Source organism: Salvelinus fontinalis, chromosome 15 (assembly GCF_029448725.1).
Source record: "Salvelinus fontinalis isolate EN_2023a chromosome 15, ASM2944872v1, whole genome shotgun sequence".
Lineage (NCBI taxonomy): Eukaryota > Metazoa > Chordata > Actinopteri > Salmoniformes > Salmonidae > Salvelinus > Salvelinus fontinalis.
In genome coordinates, this window is record NC_074679.1 from 36,659,281 (window position 1) to 36,676,940 (window position 17,660).

The 17,660-nt window shown below is 39.9% G+C and overlaps 1 protein-coding gene and 1 pseudogene across 8 annotated transcripts in view; both read right to left on the reverse strand.

The window, feature by feature from the left end:
• Positions 1-8,941, reverse strand: part of LOC129811881 (apoptosis-stimulating of p53 protein 1-like) — a 49,875-nt gene extending 40,934 nt beyond the window's left edge. For 3 of the 8 annotated variants that reach the window (XM_055863596.1, XM_055863595.1, XM_055863593.1), the window contains exon 1: positions 4,261-4,769. In XM_055863596.1, the coding sequence (XP_055719571.1) occupies positions 4,261-4,269 (9 nt within the window). In that variant the 5' untranslated portion in view covers positions 4,270-4,769. Of the gene's footprint in view, positions 1-4,260; positions 4,771-8,600 lie in introns of those variants that run through there. The other 5 variants (XM_055863592.1, XM_055863597.1, XM_055863598.1 and 2 more) reach the window with 5 other exon arrangements.
• Positions 8,942-9,714: 773 nt separating this feature from the next.
• LOC129811885 (protein tyrosine phosphatase type IVA 2-like) lies at positions 9,715-15,790 on the reverse strand (annotated as a pseudogene).
• Between the last annotated feature and the right edge of the window lie 1,870 nt (positions 15,791-17,660).

Sequence of the window (17,660 nt, forward strand, 5' to 3'; positions counted from 1 at the left end):
TCCTTAAAAGGAATACCCCCGAGGCATCAAACGAACCACATGAAAAGTATAACAAATCATTAGAGAGATTGGAGATACAGTATCTCCTTATCAGTGGATGGATTTGCAACATGTCTGATTGGTGGAAGACATAATGTGTGTGCACTACTTTTAACCAGGTCCCAGGACAGACAACAGAGATAAGAACACAAAATGCAGACAGACAGTGTGAGGTTTCAGAGTCAGACACATTGGGACTGACCCGGACCAACCAACCGACACCTGATTTAGTGTCCTGGCTGGCTCCCCTGTGCAGCACAGAACAGAACAGTCAATAAAGTCTCCATAGCAACCACAGTGTCTGTGGAAACACGCTTGCCTGGCACCCCTAGAAAAGATCCCAGACAGACAGTCCTGTTCTTCTTGAGATTGTGGAAGTTAAACACAGGACATGACTGTAAACAACACTCTCCATCCTCAGTCTATTCAATGGAGCTGACAGCCTCCCATTCACACAGCTGACATACATGCCTAGTGGGTTAGCACATTGACGCGGGACTGGGGGGGGAGTGTTTACCATTAAGTCAAGAGGTTCAATGGAAGGTTCCGTTTTTATAAGGTGAGGATCTGAACCTAGTTTGTTTTGGTTCGGATGTATAGCTTCACTGTGATAGAACCCTGCCTTGGAGCAGCTGACAGAGACTAGCATTGTTTGCTCCATGTTCTGCTACAAACAGAAATGTACTTTATCCTCTAGTTGGCGAGCTCACGGTTGGGTTGAATTCCATTTCAATTCAGTCAGTTCAGCAAGTAAACAGAATTTCCAAATCCAATTTTCCTCTGTGACTCCCCCCCAAATTTGAATTGGAATTTCACTTTACTTCCTTAATGGACTGAATTGAAATGTTATTGACCCCAAACCTGAGAGAGAAGCATCAATACAAATGGCACATGGCAGGGCAGGAGTCATAACAACGACAGCTCTCTGCAGCTCGACTACACAGTGATGTCATGCGTCACTTACACTAATGAGAGCTGAGGAGGAGATTCTTAGACTCTGCCCTGATATGATCGAGGAAGAGAAGGAGGGGGACTCTCACTATAACAACAACAGTAAGTCAGTAAATTAAACAGGTTAAGTCTGTAAGCCTACAACTGGCTACTGGTCAAGTCATGAGATGAGAGCGTACAAAATGGCTCACGATCAAAATCAGCCAGTTCACTACTAGAGGGCTCTGAACTTCATATTTGGCTTGTAACACTGCCATTGTAGTAGGTTATATACTATTGGTTGTGATGTTTATAATACTCAAACTCCCAATGATAATTCATGTACAACCCAGTCAATTTTCCATGGAGATTCAGCAGCTCAAAATAAGACTTATGATAATACTCAGTCCACTAGCAGCTTGTCTTTTCTGACTATTCCACCCAAATGGTCAATTCCGCTGTCTGTTTAAAAGCTGAGAGGGGTTGTAAATCTGGGTGGAAATAAAGGGAATAGGGAGGGAGTACAGTTGAAGTCGGAAGTTTACATACACTTTAGCCAAATACATTTAAACTCAGTTTTTCACAATTCCTGACATTTAATCCTAGTAAACATTCCCTGTCTTAGGTCAATTTGGATCACCACTTTATTTTAAGAACATGAAATGTCAGAATAATAGCAGAGAGAATGATTTATTTCAGCTTTTATTTCTTTCATCACATTCCCAGTGGGTCAGAAGTTTACATACACTCAATTAGTATTTGGTAGCATTGCCTTTAAATTGTTTAACTTGGGTCAAACGTTTCGGGTAGCCTTCCACAAGCTTCCCACAATGAGTTGGTTGAATTTTGGCCCATTCCTCCTGACAGAGCTGGTGTAACTGAGTCAGGTTTGTAGGCCTCCTTGCTCGCACATGCTTTTTCAGCTCTGCCCACATATTTTCTATAGGATTGAGGTCAGGGCTTTGTGATGGCCACTCCAATACCTTGACTTTGTTGTTCTTAAGCCATTTTGCCAGAACTTTGGATATATACTTGGGGTCATTGTCCATTTGGAAGACCCATTTGCAACCAAGCTTTAACTTCCTGACTGATGTCTTGAGATGTTGCTTCAATATATCCACATAATTTTCCTACCTCATGATGCCATCTATTTTGTGAAGTGCACCATTCCCTCCTGCAGCAAAGCACCCCCACAATATGATGCTGCCACCCCCGTCCTTCACGGTTGGGATGGTGTTCTTCGGCTGCAAGCCGCCCCCTTTTTCCTCCAAACATAACGATGGTCATTCTGGCCAAACAGTTCTATTTTTGTTTCATCAGACCAGAGGACATTTCTCCAAAAAGTACAATCTGTCCCCATGTGCAGTTGCAAACCGTAGTCTGTCTTTTTTATGGAGGTTTTGGGGAAGTGGCTTCTTCCTTGCTGAGCGGCCTTTCGATTTATGTCGATATAGGACTTGTTTTACTGTGGATATTGATACTTTTGTACCTGTTTCCTCCAGCCTCTTCACAAGGTCCTTTGCTGTTGTTCTGGGAAAGTACGTTCATCTCTAGGAGACAGAACTCATCTCCTTCCTGAGTGGTTTGACGGCTGCGTGGTCCCATGGTGTTTATACTTGCGTACTATTGTTTGTATAGATGAACGTGGTACCTTCAGGCATTTGGAAATTGCTCCCAAGGATGAACCAGACTTGTGGAGGTCTACAATTTTTTTTCGGAGGTCTTGGCTGATTTCTTTTGATTTTCCCATGATGTAAAACAAAGAGGCACTGAGTTTGAATGTAGGCCTTGAAATACATCCACAGGTACACCTCCAATTGACTCAAATGATGTCAATTAGCCTATCAGAAACTTCTAAAGCCTTGACATCATTTTCAGGAATTTTCCAAGCTGTTTAAAGGCCCAGTCAATTTAGTGTATCTAAACTTCTTACTCACTGGAATTGTGATACAGTTAATTATAAGTAAAATAATCTGTCTGTAAACAATTGTTGGAAAAATGTATTGTGTCATGCACAAAGTAGATGTCCTAACCGACTTGTCAAAACTATAGTTTGTTAACAAGAAATGTGTGGAGTGGTTGAAAAAGAGTTTTAATGACTCCAACCTAAGTGTATGACAACTTCCGATTTCAACTGTAATTGTAAGGGAGAGATAGGAGGACTACCTTAGCAGTCGGACTATAGGGGCGAGCGAGATGGGCTTGTGCAGAGCTGAAAGCTCATCTGGTGTGGGAAATTACCCAGAAATTCAGCCATCTCACCCAACCTCTGTGACGCACAGCGAGGCCGTCCCAGACCATCACAATGCACAGGCTAATCCCTTCCGCCATTCAAACAGCAACTGACTGACTCTCTCTCTCCAGCCTGGTCTCCTCTCCACGCAGCCGCAGGAGGGTAAATTGATAAAGCCCACTCTAACCTCCATGTCAACTTGTTTTGACATTGCATTGTTGTTTTTAGCTGTATACATTATGTATTTTGGATGTTTCCAGTGTATTTGGATTACTTTCAGACAATGCGATTAATTGCACAATTTTTTTGTTGTTGCAAAAGTAGTTATGCAATTCTGAACTTTCAACCCACTTCCCTGCCTCGCTAATTATATAAGTAAAAAATTGTTCAAAGAGCAAAAGCCAATTAGCAGGCATGAGGAGAGCCTTATTGCAACCAGGTGTGTGTGTGTGTGTGTGTGTTCTTTCTTACACTGACATCAGCTACTGGTGGACTAACACTGACAGGGAGGTTACAGGTCATGGTGAATGTGCGTCACTGTGTGGGTGATCACCAGAATTGCCTGTCTGTCACTGTTGTGTGGGGATCTTACATCGGCTACCCTAAAAGTCTGCCTTACTCCCCTTAATGTTCAGTCTCTCTCTCTGTGTAGTTGTATAGGCAGGCAGAGAGTTGAGAATATGCATAGATCAGTGGTCTATCAAGTGATGTTTAATCATAGTAAAAAAAAACTGATATTGCAGTGTTTGTCTCATTCCCCGCCTGCTCACACTCTCTCACACACACAAACACACACCACTCAAACACAAAAGGTGGATGAAAGGACAAAAAAAGTACATTGTAATTGATGGGAGTACTGTAGCTCATCCACCACTCAAATTTGCAGACTCACAATCCATATGTAGCCTAAAGTTAATTATATATAATTTTTATTAGAGCTCATTTGTTCCAAGCTATTCATTCCACAGGCATTTATTAATTAAATCCACAATCTATTTCCAAGACCTCTCAAAGTTAAAAAATGATATATTCTCTTCTATCTGATTACTTTTACTTACCGGCATCATGACTGCAGTGAAGCAATAAATATGTTTATTCCAGCCAATCTTTTGGAGTAACACACTCCTCTGTCTGCCTTCTTTGCCTCCCCTAGCCTATGTTGCCGGACAGGCCGGTCCGAATAACCGGTCGGTAGAATCTGCGTCGCGCTCCAGAATCAGATATAATCGTCCTAAAGCAACGATGCTTGATCCCACAGAGACGCACACAGACGCTGAAGGCGAAGTGTGTCACTGCACGCAATAGTCACAGAACATCACACAGCCTAGTTTGGTGGCATGTTGTTTCAGGGAATTTGCTGCTAAGCGTTACGCTGTAATGACAGTGATTGAACGAGTGCACGCCACAAATAATTCGCCGGTTGCCTTTACACGATTCGACTGCCCTCCCGCGTGCTCTAATATGTAGGATAATCCAAGGACAGGACACGGACTGGGACAGACCAAGTCCGCCCCCCCCAAAAAAAATTAACAAAGACTATTGCTCTGATCTTGGTTATCCGTGAGATAGTAGCCAATTAAAAATGTTGACCCAAACTCTCTAACGTAGACTTAATATCAAGGAAAAAAATTGACATGTCAAACCATAACAACGTTAGTTTGACTTTCAAGCCCAGACTGGTCTCATAGACTAGACGTAACATAGTAAATGTAAATCCGAGACACTGACATTAGTATATGTTACGCTTAGTGTGGTTACATAACATGGAAGGTTACTTAACGCAAAAACGAAAGGATGGTGGTTCGGTAGGAGTATAACATGAACATCTAGCAACCCAAAGGTTGATTGTTCGAATGTCATCACGGACAACTTTAGCATTTTAGCTAATTAGCAACTTTGCAACTATTTAATAATTTCTTGCTACTTTGCAACTACTAGTCCTCGTTGATGTGACAAAGAAAATCTATATAGAACAGAACTAACTGTTTTAAATGCACAAGATAATGCAACCCACTCTCCAGTAGCAGGGGACAAACGTCAGTGACAGGCATGCTTCACACAGAGAGAGGAATGATAACATTGTACTATTTTGAGGTTGATGCAAAAAAAATATGTACTGATTAACCTCATAAAATAGGCTGCCAGAGTATTTGTCCTTTAGTTCAGTTGTTTTAACTCTAAACCAAGTTTATCTGCATGAGAGCAGTTTCAAAACAAGAATGATGCAGATTTAAATGGAACTTCAGTGTCATCTTGTGTCCATACTGTGAAATGAGTTGCTTGCAAGGATGTGTCTAAATGAAGCAGCCTAAACAAAGAGTTAGCCCTTTATCTATAGTTAGTTGCAGGGAAGGGGAAACAATTTATTGGATTCAATAAACCGTCATTGTTAAGTAACATAGTAGATGCAGTGAACAGTTGGGAGCTGTGAGTTGATGGTTCGGATTACGGGATGCCAAGGTCATATTTTCTGATATTCTGGTCCAGTTAAAGGGTTGTTCAGATTCACTTAGATCTGTGGACCATACTTTTGGTCAGAATATGAGCTTTTCAAAAGTTGTTTATATATTATAGAGATCAGTCCTTTTGGGAGCCCAGATACTTTAGTTATAAATCCCATCATTAGATGGTTTGGTAGTTGGGTTTCCCAAGGGACTCCATAGGCCAGCATAGCTGACCTAAGTTTTAAATATAGAAAAAAGGAGTTGCCTGGTAATGGTCATGTGTCTTTCAAATCTTGGAATGTTCTCACACCATTACTGTCCATGATATCGGCAAGGGTACGGATTCCACATTTGTACAATTGGGAGGATGCAAATGGCCGCCCTCCAGATCGCAAGGCATTATTGTGAAATAATGGAGTATGGGCATGCTATTATGATTTCCAATTACATCGTTTTTCAATTTTGCGCCAAAATAGAAATTGTGTGAGCAGTAATAGGACGAAAGCGTAGTTATTATTGTTTAAGGGACATTCAGTGAAGACCACCTCTTCCAGGGCAATTGGAGACACCATATATCTCTGTTCTCAGCCAGGGGGCAGAAGAATCATGTCTAAACCAATTTAGGATGGGGCGAAATGCTAGAGCCTGAAAATACAATTTAAAGTTTGATACAAATAGTCCTCCTACATATTTCCCTCTTTGTAAGTTTTTTAATTGTTTTAGAGATTGCTTACCTTGGCATATACATTTTTAAGCCGCAGCAGGCATTTTATCCCAATAGCCAAAAGGGAAAGACATGGGAAGCATTAAACTACATTGCCTATTTTGACAATAGATATTCTGCCGGTTAAAGCAACTGGGATATTAGTCCATCTACTGAGGTCGAATTGAATTGATGTGAGCTTTCTGTTAAAGTTTCTGCCAATGGTTTGATCTAAGGAAGGAAATACACTATACAGTGCCTTTGGAGGGTATTCAGACCCCTTGACTTTTTCCACATTTTGTTACGTTACAGCCTTATTCTAAAATGGATTAAATAAAACAAAATCCTCATCAATCTACACACCATACCCCAGAATGGCAAAGCAAAAACAGGTTTTTAGAAATGTTTGCTAATTTATACAAAATTCAAAACAGAAATATCCTATTTACATAATTATATGAGACTCAAAATTGAGCTCAGGTGCATCCTGTTTCCATTGATCATCCTTGAGATGTTTTTACAACTTGATTGGATTTGGAAAGGAACACACCTGTTTATTTAAGGTCCCACAGTTGATAATGCATGTTAGAGCAAAAACCAAGCCATGAGGTCGAAGGAATTGTCCGTAGAGCTCTGAGACAGGATTGTGTCGAGGCACAGATCTGGGAAGGGTACCAAAACATTTTTGCAGCATTGAAGGTCCCCAAGAACACAGTGGCCTCCATCATTCTAAAATGGAAGAAGTTTGGAACCACCAATACTCTTCCTAGAGCTGGCCGCCCGGCCAAACTGAGCAATCGGAGGAGAAGGGCCTTGGTCAGGGAGGTGACCAAGAACGCGATGGTCACTCTGACAGAGTTCCTCTGTGGGGATTGGAGAACCTTCCAGAAGGTCAACCATCTCTGCAGCACTCCACCAACCAGGCCTTTATGGTACAGTGGCCAGACGGAAGACACTCCTCAGTAAAAGGCACATGACAGCCCGCTTGGAGTTTGCCAAACGGCACCTAAAGACTCTCTTTACCATTCCTTTAATTAACTTATGGGATACAATTTTCTTAAAATGGAGTTATCAATGGTTGTAATTCACATTTTCTTTGTTATTTTAATTTAACCGGCAGTGTTGTTTTTTACGCATGTGAGTTGTGTCAAAAGGGAAGAAGTGTATTGTTGTTGTTTTGTTTTTGTCTTTCTTCAATACAAATCTCACCAGATTTGGTCTGCTGGATGGTCTGGATTTCTCCCTAAGGATTAGCCCTCCATCTCCCTGACCCTGTAACCCTGCGGTGAGCATGCCAAGATTATAGGGGAGTACAAGCAAATTTGAAGGAAGAAATGGTTTCAACTGTGTTGTTATTCTCTTTGACATTTGTCTTAGAAATCTGTATTAAGAATGTTGCTTATCATACAGTGAATCATTTGTCTGGATTTGTTGAATCAGAAATGCACAAAACTAAACTGTTGTTCTGGTCTGTCCTCTCTCGAGGTTATGGCGAAGGTGACCACAGATGGTATCTAGAAGTAAGGGGGAAAGGATCATTCGACCGAGAACAACGTGAGCCTCACCCCCTCTAACCGGCTGAAGTAATGGCGACAATGGTGTTCACTATGGTCCTTCACCTGAGTCCGAGACAGCAACCTGTACACAGCATCCAGTCGAAGCTATCTACTGCCTTATCTCTCATGCCTTTTCTCTCAGGAGTGCGACATGAGTCCACGTGGAGTGAGCATGGAGAGATCCCGTCCAAACTTCTCTCATGCTGCTGGTGTACTAGTAAGAAAATGGACAAAGACATAACGGACCGTAAATGACAGGTGAGCAATTCGTCTGCTTGGGAAAATCTGATTATTACCCAGATATTGAAATCGGGATATTATCAAGGGCCTTCCACTTTGAACATGTGCCATTGGGAGGAAAAACTGTAAAGCTATCTGAATAAGAAAATTAACTTCTTACTGATCATTGGGACACTAGCGTCCCACCTCGACAACATCCGGTGAAATTGCAGAGCGCGAAATTCAAATGACAAAAATCGTAATATTAAACATTCATGAAAATACAAGTGTCATACATCATTTAAAAGCTTAACTTCTTGTTAATCCAGCCGCGTTGTCAGATTTCAAAATCGCTTTACGGTGAAAGCACACCATGCGATTATCTGAGGACAGCGCCCCGCGCACAAAAGCATATACACTTCCAACCAAGCAGAGGCTCACGAAAGTCAGAAATAGCGATAAAATAAATCACTTACCTCTGAAGAGCTTCATCTGGTTGCAATCACATGGGTCCCAGCTACATAACAAATGGTCATTTTGTTCGATAAAGTCCTTCTTTATATCCCAAAAAAGTCAGTTTCATTGGCGCGCTTGATTCAGTAATCCACCGGTTTCCCTCGTTCAAAATGCATACATATGAATCCCGTAAGTTATCAATAAACTTCTTCCAAACATATCAAACAACATTCCTAATCAATCCCCAGGTACCCTAATATGTAAATAAACAATCAAATTGAAGACTGAGAATACCGGAGACCATTAGCGGAGATAAATAACAAAGTACGTGCCCTCACCGGAATGCGCAACAAACACTACAGCCAAAATGGGAGCCACTTACTAAAATTACAAATTCTAGCTCATTTTTCAAAAAACAAGCCTGAAACTCTTTCTAACGACTGTTGACATCTAGTGGAAGCCCTAGGAACTGCAATCTGGGAGGTATTCCTTTTATATTCCCATTCCCAGCCATTGTAATGAGTGGTGAGCTAAAAAAAATTAACTATAATCTAATGCTTACCTTAAAATGTAACGATTATTATTTATCACAGAATTGATAAGAGGGAATGTGAAGGAACATTTTATGTTTGTGCTTTTCTAATAACCAATTTTAATGGGTTCATGCAAGTGACTGATTGATCGTGCCAGGGAGGGATCCTCATGATCAGTATCTTCAATTTGGCAGTACACCCAGAACATTGTTTTGAGAACGGAAAGGAATATCTCAGTTTCAAGGTCTTAGCTTGGAGAGAAGAGGCTTCATGAGGTATTGGTCTGTCTCATGCATTAACCAAATGTTAGTGATGAATTCATTATGAATAAGCTAAATCATGCAAATGTAACTTGTCTGTGTAAACAGTATATAAGAGAACTAACAGGACTGCCCCGGTGGAGCTCACTTCAGACCAGTACTTTATGCATCTAAGTTTGACTGTGACCGCTGGTGGTAATTTCCACAACAATCTCTACAAGGTAAAGAAACTTAAGCAGGAATACAAATCTTTTACTTTTGAAGAGAACCAAAAACTACAGTTTCAACTCAAATAAAGTTTACTACTTAATGGCAAATAAACCTGTTAAATATCTCACAGCACTCACAAAACAAATACATGCTACTGCCAGTTATAATTTAAAAAGATAAAGATACAAAAGAGGTCATGAGAAACAACAAAGCAAGTGACAATTTTAAAAGCTTCCATGAAATATATACAGTGCCATCAGAAATTATTCAGACCCCTTAACTTTTTCCACATTGTTACATTACAGCCTTTTCTAAAAATTGATTACTTTTTAAAATTTGAATTCTCAGCAATCTACAAGCAATATCCCATAATGACAGAGCTCCAGAGTTCCTCTGTGGAGATGGTTGTCCTTCTGGAAGGTTCTCTCATCTCTGCAGTGCTCCACCAATCAGGCATTTATGGTAGAGTGGCCAGACGGAAGCCACTCCTCAGTAAAAGGTACATGACAGCCCACTTGGAGTTTGCCAAAAGGCACCTAGACTCTCAGACCATGAGAAACAAGATCCCTTTGTTATGGTATTCCAAAATATGTTCAGGATTTAAAAATGTATGTAACAAGTCAAATAAGTTGCATGGACTCACTGTGTACAATAAAAATTACTATTTTTATTATGCCTTTTTTCACCAGATTTGACCTTTAACCCTTGAAAATTTCCTTAAAAATCCAAATGTAACATGTCATCAGGCCTACCTTTGTGTATCATCCCATCATTGTTTGATCTAGCATGGATGACAGCCTTCAACAAGCAAAAACAAAAGCAAGCACTTTTTCCAGGTTGCCTGGTCTACTACAATGTAATGAAACAGGCAGGGAGTGCGCTCAAGTCCTCAACCTTCTAGCCCGTAGCCCTGCGCCCCATCGACTATGCCACAAAAGCATGCTCATATGGCAGTCAATAACCAAGCTCATAAACCAAGGATCGTTACAGTATTTACTCTGAAATGACATGGTAAAATGGTAATATCGTGATAATAACTATAGGCCTAAATTACATTTCCCGACTAGGCACCATTTGGTACCAGGCAGTTACCCAAATATGTTGAGATAATTTACTTTTTGAAATATTTACCAGAAAATAGAATACACAATTTCATAGAACGTATGTGGGAAATACAGTATTTGTGCTCATGCCTTCATGATAATGTTTTGAATAACAATAAAGGCTGTTAGACTTATTAAATACACTTATTTTAGCCTTTGCAAAACTACCACCAACAACTAGTAACAATTTAAAAATGTTTCTTTAATGATTCACAACTACAGTAGTTGAGGAAAATATCAGAATGTTTACTTTAATCAAATTCAATTTGACTATTTAGACTGTTTTCTTGACTATTTTTTGTTGCTTTGACTATAACCAAAAACTGTTCTTATAGCAATCACTTTCCTTTTTGAGTAAATCTTGACAATACCGCTCATCTTCTTACTGGATGCAGCAATTTTGCCCATTAGCATCTATAAGCGGAGACACATCTTGGGTTTGTAGTTTGAGGTACATTAGTTGTTTTGAGTTGAAGGCCCCACGTCTCTTTCTAAGAGAAGAAAAAAGGATGGCATTTTGATGGCAATCATTATGTATTTGAATGATTTGGCTTTCTGATGGCACTTTGAATGTCATATTGAAAGACTATTCTGGAATCAGCTCATCATAACTTATACCATCTTCATTTTTAAATCACACTAGCAAGAAGATTTGATCTAAAGTAGTGATGACAATGGTTGAAATTTCACAATATGATCAATGGAGAGAACTTACTGATTATAAAGTGAACAGCATCTTCATATTCCATCCCACACTCAATCAATGCCAACACTACCAGGACTGGGGCTCTGGAGAGAAATGATATCAATTATATCAAGTGTAATGTAGAGATGAGAAAGTTGATGTGTAATATATAACACAACAAATTTGAGAATTAAGTTATCATTATTCATAAACTATTCCGTACACACTGCTTTTGCTACGAGTCCCAATCTGTTGGTGGCTAGCAGACATTCTAAGGAAGAAGATACAATAAGCAAATAGATTGAACTTTTATGCAGACAACTCACCGACCCAACCCCGCCACACAATGCACTGCAATGCAACAACCGGGTTCGTCTCGGAATTTAAACTTGAGATTGAACCAGTCATCAACGACATGTTCAAGTGGGGGAAGAACCATCGTCAAAGGGCCAATCCTGTTTGAGGAAAACATATGGTTGGTTTTAGGCTCCATTAATGGATAAATTTATTAGGTAGCGTAATTGATAGACCTAACGCTTTCATGCAAACTCCATTATTAGGAAAAAGATAGACCTAGATGTCATGTAGATACAGTGGACAATTGGAACCAGAATGCCTGAAGGTCTCTGATGGGTTAACATCATGGCAGAAGAGAACAAAAGTTGTCTTACCACAACAGTGATGCCTTCCTGCTCCACAGGGGTTTGGTCGTAAGTGGCATTACATATTCTAACTAGTGTCTGCACACCAAAAGCATTGAGGTCCTGATTATAAATGAAATGAAGTGTTTGAGGTTAGTAATCAAGACATTGTCTGTTTTTCAGTACATTCCAATCTGGCTTGACAAAAGAAAACACTATAAACTCAAATAACACAATGCTTCATGTGAATACAAAGCATATGGGGATATGTATTATAGGAGTTAATACTGTACTGTACCTCTATAAATTTCACCAGCTGGGAGTTGGTGGGGTTGTGGGTGATCAGAAACTTCATACACTCATAGGTGAACTCAACAGGGGCGGGGCAATTCATCTTGACAGACAGTTGGAGAAGGCAGTCTTCCAGGAGAGGGTGAACAGTCCAGCAGTAGAGAAAAATACTCCAAAATCTGTGATAGATTGGGTATAAAAGATGGTTATTGGAAGATATAGGCTATGGAGAACGGGGTGGAAGTAAATAAAAAGTGGAATATGAAAAGGAAACAAAACATTCAGAAATGGTTTATTGGTTGCTAAACGGCTGGATTAACCCAATCGAAGCCATATACTTGGAGAAATATCAGCCTCTCTCTCTCTCCAGGAGTACTGGTCCACTTCAGGTGGGGTATTTATTCATATGTTTGGCTAAAGGCAGCTTACTTGTCCACAATGACCAGGTGCTGGTGCTGTGCCTGGCAGAAGTCTCCACAGTTCCTCACCCTCACAAACACCATAAATGTGCAGCCTAGAAAACACATTGATCACAGGAAGATAACAGTCACAGGGAGACATGGCTTTAGCAGCAACACAGCACAAGTAAAACATATAGACTAGCTGTAGAACTAAATGAGATAGAATACAGCACAAGTAAAACATATAGACTAGCTGTAGACCTAAATCAGATAGAATACAGCACAAGTAAAACATATAGACTAGCTGTAGAACTAAATCAGATAGAATACAGCACAAGTAAAACATATAGACTAGCTGTAGAACTAAATCAGATAGAATACAGCACAAGTAAAACATATAGACTAGCTGTAGAACTAAATCAGATAGAATACAGCACAAGTAAAACATATAGACTAGCTGTGGAACTAAATCAGATAGAATACAGCACAAGTAAAACATATAGACTAGCTGTAGAACTAAATCAGATAGAATACAGCACAAGCAATTCAGGCTATATAAGTCCAACAGAGGTCGTGTGTGTCACGTTGTATTACATGTGTCATGTAACATTGATTTGCAACAATAAAATAGGCCTACATGGTAAAAAAAAACAATGAGAAAATCTATGAGTGAAACAAACCAACCGTTGTGTGCTGAGTAACGTTGAGTTCATCCAGTGTGCACAAGGTGGTGTGACAACTCTGCACACCATTGATTCTTCTCTCTACAGTGGCTCAGCCTAGGGCTCCTGCTGCTCACAAAGGGCTCCTGAACTGGCTAAAACATAGCTTAAAAAAGACCAGTTAAGGAAAAATGCTGTGTAACGTTAGCCTAGTAAGAATATAATACATTTTACATTCCATGAATGTTTCATTCAGCTCATAGAAGAGGTACAATACAATTTATTTACACTGAAGAAGAAGAAAAAACAAAACATGCAATGAAATCAGTCAATTGATATAAATTAATTTGGCCCTAATCTACGAATTTCACATGACTGGGAATACAGATATGCATCTGTTGGTCACAGACACCTTTAAAAAAAGGTAGGGGCGTGGATCAGAAAACCAGTCAGTATCTGGTGTGACCACCATTTGCCTCATGCAGCACGACACATCTCCTTCACATAGAGTTGATCAGGCTGTTGACTATGGCCTGTGGAATGTTGTCCCACTCCTCTTCAATGGCTGTGCGAAGTTCCTGGATATTGACGGGAACTGGAACATGCTGTCGTACACGTCGATCCAGAGCATCCCAAACATGCTCAATGTCTGACATGTCTGGTTAGGATGCAGGCCATGAAAGAACTGGGATATTTTTAGCTTCCAGGAATTGTGTTCAGATCCTTGCGACATGTACCGTGAACTATCATGCTGAAACATGAGGTGATGGCGGCGGAAGAATGGCACGACAATGGGTCTCAGGATCTCTTCATGGTATCTCTGCTCATTCAAATTTCCATAGATAAATTGCAATTGTGTTCATTGTTCGTAGGTTATGCCTGCCCATACCATAACCCCACCGCCACCATGGGGCACTCTGTTCACAACGTTGACATCAGCAAACCGCTCGCCCACACAACACCATACACGCTGTCTGCCATCTGCCAGGTACAGTTGAAACCAGAATTAATCCGTGAAGGGCAAACTTCTCCAGCGTGCCAGTGGCCATCGAAGGAGAACATTTCCCACTTAAATCAGTTACGATGCCAAACTGCAGTCAGATCAAGACCCTGGTTATGATGACGAGTACGCAGATGAGCTTCCCTGAGATGGTTTTTCACAATTTATGCAGATGCAATTATTCGATTGTGCAAACCCAGTTTCATCAGCTGTCCGGGTGGCTGGTTTCAGACGATCCTGCAGGTGAAGAAGCCGGATGCCGTGGTTACACGTGGTCTGCGGTTGTTAGGCCGGTTGGACGTACTACCAAATTCTCTAAAATCTCATTGGAGGCGGCTTATGGACATTCAATTCTCTGGCAACAGCTCTGGTGGACATTCCTGCAGTCAACATGACAATTGCACACTCTGTCAAAACTTGAGACATCTGTGGCATTGTGTGACAAAACTGCACATTTTAGAGTGGCCCTTTATTGTCCGCAGCACAAGGCACACCTGTGTAATGACCATGTGGTTTAATCAGTTTCTTGATATGCCACACCTGTCAGGTGTATTGTTTATCTGGGCAAAAGATAAATGCTCTCTAACAGGGATGAAAATGAATGTGTGCACAAAACATGAGAGAAAAGCTTGCTGTGCATATGGAACATTTCTGGTACTTTTTTTTTTTTTTTTTAACAGTTCACAAAACCAACACTTTACATGTTGCGTTTATATTTTAGTTCAGTGTACAAACATTACAGCTCTTTATCACTATCAGTCTGTCTCTGAGTGGGTATTGTTTGTGGAACGTTCCAACAGGAATATGCTCCAAAAACTTCGCCAAGTGCAACGTTGCCAAACGCATACAAGTAGCACAATCAATTCACCTAACTAACTAGCTGCAGAAAAGCAATCAACTCACCACGTAGCTTATTCTTAATGTCTGTCCATAGGCTACCAGAGTGAGGACAGACATTTTTCGGAATAAACGTGGTGAGTGAAACACTATGAAATAGCACACTTCATACCCGGTATCTTATTCGGCCGCTATACAACTTTGTAACGTTATGCGTTGTTTATTGGCAACCTACGATCCACAAATTATACCTACTCTTTGTCTCTCCATCAAGTCTCCCCGTCTGTACTAGCATAAATAGTACAATACAGTTCATGCAATAATATTGATATACGTAACTAACTATTGCAGAAGCACATGCATTTAACCACCATAATTATCTAGCTAGAATTTGGGAGTCAAGCTAACACGTTAGAAACGCAGCAAATCTAACTAGTAAATATATGTGTAGTTAACTAGCTAGTTATTTACAAAAAGCTGTTGAATAAAGTATAGCAATGACAATTCGGTGAAAGACAGGTTGACAAAAGCAACGTTTCCGTTTGTTGACAGCGGTGCTAAACAGTTTTAGCTTCTAGCGGCTTGGTGTATACCACGTGACTAACGTGACGTCAATGTTTGCGCTGGAAAAAACAATACAGTGATCATTTTCATTCATATTCTCAACACTAGAGGGAGGCATTGACCCACAATTTAGTAAAATTGATTTTGGGGGAAAATACATCGTTTTTTTTATTATTTCATGTTATTTCAATGATAGACATTGGTGATGAAACATGATATTGAATGTTTGCCCAATTCTAACGGCAGACACCCATTTAAAAAAAAAAACATTTTACCTTGACAAGAAACCTAGTAGACGCATGAATTGCCATAGAGGTTATTCAGTCCTCATTCAGTGTTATATGTTAGGCCTACATAAAGTAATTGCAGTTTCATTAACATGGATACCACAGGTGTGAAATGCTACTATTACTCTTACTTCTTACAGTAAGCCTACAGCACACAGCCATACTCTCTCGTTGAGGTTGGGTGGGCTTGTAACAACATGTCTGGTCTTGTGTGGTTTCCTCATGAATAGATAAACACACACCCACACCCTCTGATCAACAGGTAGAAAAACGACACCACTGGCAATAGCATACACTCCTCATCACTCACTCCTCACACACCTGGGGCAGGTAGGCTAGGCTGTTTGATCATGTTTGACGGGATTTCTGAAGTGGAACAGGAAGCTACTTGATAGAAGCTTCCTGCTGTGTTTGTTCTGCAGTAATATTTCCATATTCATATTCCAGGTAAGGTCATTTTGAGTCTACTTTAAGAAACACATGCCTTAACTATATTATCTTAGCGAAATGGGGGTAAATAAGCTTTAAAATTCAGAACTGGAGGTAGGCCTACCACAGTATACGCTCTGTACAATATAACCACTCCTGTTTCCATACCTGTCTCCCAAGTATGTTTATAATCTCTACACATTAGGTGTTCTATACACAAGGTGCTTAACATGTCTTTAATAATAATAATACATTTTATTTGACAGATGCCTTTCAGGACACTCAAGGATACCATCCTTTAGCAGTACATAAAATCAAATGCATCAATCAATAGGTGTAATTTAAAGTAATACGGTTTAACACTCGTTAACACTTACTGTCACAAAAGTATTGTTTTAGAACCTGTTTAAAACGGATGAGGGACAGAATGTCGGACTAATACATGTCTTACAAGAGTAAAGATGCTACAATAACTATGGTCGGAGCAGTAACTTCAACACCTTGTAGTAAAATTTGCCATTTGTTCTATTGTTACTCCTATCAAATGTGTACATCTCCATTGGGTTTTTTCATTGAGATGAACTGCTTTGTCATACTTTTATTTTTTAACATCTTTACACCGTCTGTTTGTTCAGTGAATGTTGCTTGTTTAGACTAATGTTGATTAGAGCCCGGTGATGTGTTGTGAATGTAGAGAGAACATACTTTTGCTTTCTACTAAACATAGCAATACCTCTGTACACATTTAAATTACAATTTACTGGCAAGTACTGTTGTTGCAAAGACTTCAGTAAAAATAAATCATTCAATCAAATATAATCATGATCTGGAATACTGAATAGTTGTCAAATGCTCTCTAACAGTTAATAGTTTGAGTGGATGTTGGAGGCATACAATACAGTGGAATAGTTTTACATCATTACTGACATTATGGAAAAGTAGGCGTTCCATTTTACATTTCTCTAAGGCCTTTAGTTTCAAAATTGATTGCTGTGCTTCGGAGCTCTAAAAGCATTTAGAGCTGATAAATCCTATCAGAAGGTAGATTAGTTTAATCTCCATGGACTAATTATATATGATGTAACACAAAAACTGATACACATAGCATATCCCATTTAGATCTAGTTTTATTTAGGCTTCCAATTCATGATGGATGAAATGATGTGTCAAGAATACA